The 4,753-nt window shown below is 41.8% G+C and overlaps 1 protein-coding gene across 1 annotated transcript; it reads right to left on the bottom strand.

Moving 5' to 3' along the window:
* Positions 1–272: 272 nt before the first annotated feature.
* Positions 273–1,094, bottom strand: LOC108897347 (glutamic acid-rich protein-like). Its single transcript, XM_051076796.1, has one exon. The coding sequence runs from the start codon at positions 1,092–1,094 to the stop codon at positions 273–275; it is 822 nt and encodes a 273-aa protein (XP_050932753.1).
* Between the last annotated feature and the right edge of the window lie 3,659 nt (positions 1,095–4,753).

The raw sequence follows: 4,753 nt of genomic DNA, 5'->3' as shown, positions 1-4,753 counted from the left end.
CTGTCCCTGTCCCTGACTCGGCCTCACTGAGTTCTTCACTGAACTTTTCTGATGTTACTGCACTTCCTGATGATCTGGTTCTCTGTGAGGACTTAACGCTTGAGCCAGATAAAGATGCAGCACTGCTAGTGCTACCACTACCACTACCACTCTTACCTGCACTTTCACTGCTTCTGCTAGCACTCCACTGCCACTCTCACTGCCACTGCCACTACCACTACCACTCATGCCTGAAGCGCTGCTCCCCTTGCTGGCCTCAGTAGCTGTTGATCTCATGGAAGACCGGGCAGAAGACCCACTTTCTCTAGTGCTCCCTGAAGCTTCTTCTTCTTCTTCAGACTCTTCATCAGAGTCTCCTGAACCCTTTTCTGTGCTTGTTTCCTTCTCTGTTGCCGTGCCTGTTCCTGATTCTGTTTCTTTCTCAGATTCAGACTCTTTCTCTGACTCTGAGTCTTTTTCGGTTTCTGATTCTTTCTCTGTAGCTGATGACTTCTCTGACTCTGACTCTTCTCTGACTCTGATTCTCTTTCAGTTCCAGTTTCTTTCTCACTGACAGATTCCTTTTCAGTTTCTTCTCCTTCAGACTTGGACTTGCTATCCTCATCAGAATCTCCCGGCTCTTCATCAGGTTCTTCCTCTGAGTCCACAGTGCTTTCATTGGCATCATCCCGGTCTAAATCTACTTTCAGATAATCTCGGTCAACACTGCTTTTCTCTGAGGATTCCTCATCGGAGTCTTTCTCTTTACTGCTTCCACTTGCACCTGCTTCTGGCTCACTTTCTGTCACACTAATAGACACTTTAGACTTTCTTTCATCTTCACTGGCTACTTGTGAGGCCTCTTCGTCTCTCTCGCTGCCTGTGGCCGAGCCACGACTCACACTACTCTGCGACTTCCTCCGGACCTGCAACTTGTTGCTTAAGTTGATTTTCTTTAAAACTTTACCAAGCCGGCTGCGGGTATCAGACTTGCTATCGATTGGTCCCGTAAGTGCAGGTCCGTCTGTCAGACTTTCCTGGCTGTCAATACGGCGGGCTGACATCAGTTTGGCGTAATCCTTGTCTTTCTTCCCAGCGCCAAACATCTTGAACATTTTGGCCTTCTTCCATGGAGATGGGCCAGAGGGACCAGCATCAGATGGCTGTTCTCCTCCCTTGCTAGCTGGCCAGGAGTTTGCTGAGTTTCATGACAGACTTCAGTTTCTTGGCAGCCTTGGAAGGCTCGCCTTGCTCTGCTGGCTCAGCTTGTTCAATTTCATCTTCCTGTGGCATGTCTCTAAATGCAACTCTCTTGGGTGGACCTCTACCCCGCATGCCACCACGGCCTCTGCCTCGGCCCCGGCCCTAAGACAGTCATATTTAATTTAGCAACCTTAGGTGATGATAAAGCCAGAATGTTGAAATGTCACATAGGGTTCGTACTTTTCAAAAAAAGACTGAACATACAATCCATTAAGGCAATAGTTAACATTACCACTGTATGGAAAGGTAATACCTCAGGACCATGTGGACTGTAGTAATACCCATCATCCTCCACGATCACCTCTCCATATTCATCATACATGGGGGAGATCAGCCTCCTGCGACTGCCGTACTGAGGAAGATCATACCTAAGGAATAGAGAGATAGAAAGAAAGAAATAGACTTCAACATGAAAAATAATTCAGTATTTAGAATTAGTTTTAATAATCCCAAGTAGAGAAGATGGCATCGGTAACAACTAGTTAGAAATTATTAGCTTTTATCTAGCTACTGTGAGATAAAAAGCCCCAAACAACTACATTACTTAAAAATCAAACATAATATCCTCTGTACCATAATAGACATCTGTTATCATTTAAGATGGTAAAGCTAAAGAGTCAGCATGGAGCGATGAAATTAAGTATCTGCTATGAGGAAGAGAATGATAGCAGTGTAAATATGCTCATTACTGCTTTTTTTGGTAGATTATGCAGTCTCTTTCATAAGATGTGCTGCACTTCCTGGAAATCACTGCAAGTTTGGAAGGACATAATGTAGAAAAGTACCACTCAGAGGCCAAGAGAGATTGTGCAAAATATTCTCGTTGGTAGATAAATATAGTGGAGTACAGATTTGTCCTTGTTTGTCAGAGGGGTCTCATAAATTCACAAGAAGGCAAACATATGCTGAGATGATGTCCTGTGGTGTGAGTAATGCCTAAAAACCCATCAAAAAACTTCTGTTTAGTCTGGCTACATAAGTTTCATCAATGGCAGAATGCACTGTCAACTCTCATTAAAATAAAAGACAAAGAAAAAGAGATTTCATCATTTGCTACTGTTTTGCTTGTTTCAGCATCGATGGCCAGATGTACAAAACATAAAATAAACATAATAAATCATGTTTTAAACTACTGTTGACCATTACGTTGCCTGCATTTATTATTACGGCCTCAATTAGCTTAGATCATTGATATTATACATGGTAAATTATTCTTCTTACTCTGCAATACTAAATTAGAAAGGAACCAAAAGGAAAGAGGCCGATGGCAATTTGTGCCTCTGCCACTTTTTGAACATGTGAGGGTCTGGTGATTTCTGGATTAAAAGCTTAACTGATGTTAAAGTGTGCCCTTCAATGCAAGCAGAGACCGATCACAAGGTATCTGATCACAGTGATGGCACAGTTGTTGGGAACAGCAGCTTTTAGCATGAACTTCGTGACATACCATTAAAATCTAATTATAGCTTGTCGCAAATGAAGGCCGGTGTGATTCAGACACAGTAATTAAAGTTCGCAAAGATGACACCAGAGGTAGGGCCGGTGAGTGCCTACAGAGGCAATTACAACACTTAATTTCAGTGTGGATGGTTTTTAACATAAGTCAGATTTTCTCTCAGTGGTTTTAGGTGTTAAAGCTTCTCCCTGTTTTTGATAAACTTGTAGAGCAATTCCCCAGAGTGGTGCATGTCACCTGCCATAGAGGGGTAGCATTTAATGAATAACAATTTCTCACCAGCTGTTGCAGCTTTGAGTTCCATGTTTTCCCTCTCTAGACCATATGGGCAATGTAACAGGCAAGCCAAAACACCCTCTATCCATTCAACCATGGGAAAACATTTTCAGACTCTCAGGTACCTGACTCAAGGCAGCATAACTGATCTCATCAGAATAGAGTACAGAGGGTAAATGCTTGGATCGTATGTAATGAAGGGGCAGTGTAAGCTATGTTCATGATTTTATTCTGAACTTTGAAATGCTCTCCATCCCCCCAAGGACCTCAGCACTGGCTGGAAGGCAAGGTCACAATAAATAAATCCTAATGAGGTCTTTTTTAAAAAAACTCTCAATGAACCAGTGGCTTAAAGTAAGACTGGAGAGAGATGAGACTGTCAGTGGGCTGCATGCTCACCCTTGGTCGTAATTATAGTAGTCCTGCGTGTAGTAGTCCTGGCCCGGGTCGATACCTGACTCCATGGAGAGTTCCTGCATATCAGAGAGGCAGAAAGAGAAATTACTCAGCATTCTTTGGACAGAGACAGCAGAAGAAGAGCAGCAGCAGCAGCAGCATACAGTATAGAGAGGACTGACTACAATCCCTGTGAATTAAGAAAAGCAGGAGTGTTTCTACCTCAGGTCTCAGAAGAGATGGCCTCAGCAGTTGCTGTTGCTGCCAAAGATTAGTACAGAAGAGGGATAAGGTAATGGAAGGAAGGCATGGTCAGGAGAGACACAGACATAAGGAAAAGTTCACTCTACACATTTCATATTTAAAGCCAGAAAATACAGGTCTCTTCTTATGTTTACTGCTAAATCTATGTTTGACACCATGGAGGAGCAAGGTGAAAATACTGATGAAATATTGATGGAAAGCAAGGAGAAAGAGGGAAGGAGTTAACTAAGCAATGGCAAAGTAAGAAACTGGCGAAAAAATACCCTGGATTTGTTGGATGCCGACAGATTATTTGAAGGTGACAAAAAAAAGTTTAATGTCAAAATTGTCAAACAGAGTCACTTTGTTTGGTCCCTGATTATTATTTTTCCCCAAACAGAGAAGAAAAACTCATCCAAATGCTTATCTGCTATTTGACAGGAAGATTGGAGAATATATCAGCCTTTCGAAACAAACCTAAACTGTAATGTCAGTGTCAGAAGTCCTATCAGCAGGATCTCATCTTAATCTCATTCAGTGTTTTCCATCAAGTGAGTTATAGATAAGAATAATAGGAGATAAGCTGCCTCAAGCTGCCTTGAGAGTGACAAAATGTCTTGGCACAACAATAAGATACGCATCACAACAGGAATGCTTACCTGTCTGCCGGTAGCCTCGCCTCCTGTGTGCCGCATAAAAGAGAAAATAAGACAAATAATGAATATGGACCGACAGCAACATTTCAAGTGCTTTTAGATAAATTAAATGTTAAATCTACAGGACTAGGACGTCTACATTCTGCTGACCAGTGAGGAAAGCGCAGCTTTACTTACTGTGCATTTTCATGTGTTAAATTAAACAGATTTGTAGATATTCTTCAGTTTTAAAGAGGGTGCCTAAGGCCACAATGTTATCACGCTGGTGTGGGCTGTTTTTTTTCTTCTGTTATCTCATCCAAACAGTAAGAAGAAAAAGATACAATAAACGCAAATATCAAAGAGGCTGGGAAGATTGGAGTTTGAAAAAAGTCAGTATTTATACAGACATATCTGGAACATCTCCTAGTAGATATGAAAAGGACATTGTGATTCATGGAAGAATTACTAACTCAAAGAATGCTAATAAAATTGTCTTGAGTTA

The sequence above is a fragment of the Lates calcarifer genome, linkage group LG16_LG22, assembly GCF_001640805.2.
Source record: "Lates calcarifer isolate ASB-BC8 linkage group LG16_LG22, TLL_Latcal_v3, whole genome shotgun sequence".
NCBI lineage: Eukaryota > Metazoa > Chordata > Actinopteri > Centropomidae > Lates > Lates calcarifer.
This window is presented reverse-complemented; position numbering and strand designations above follow the sequence as displayed.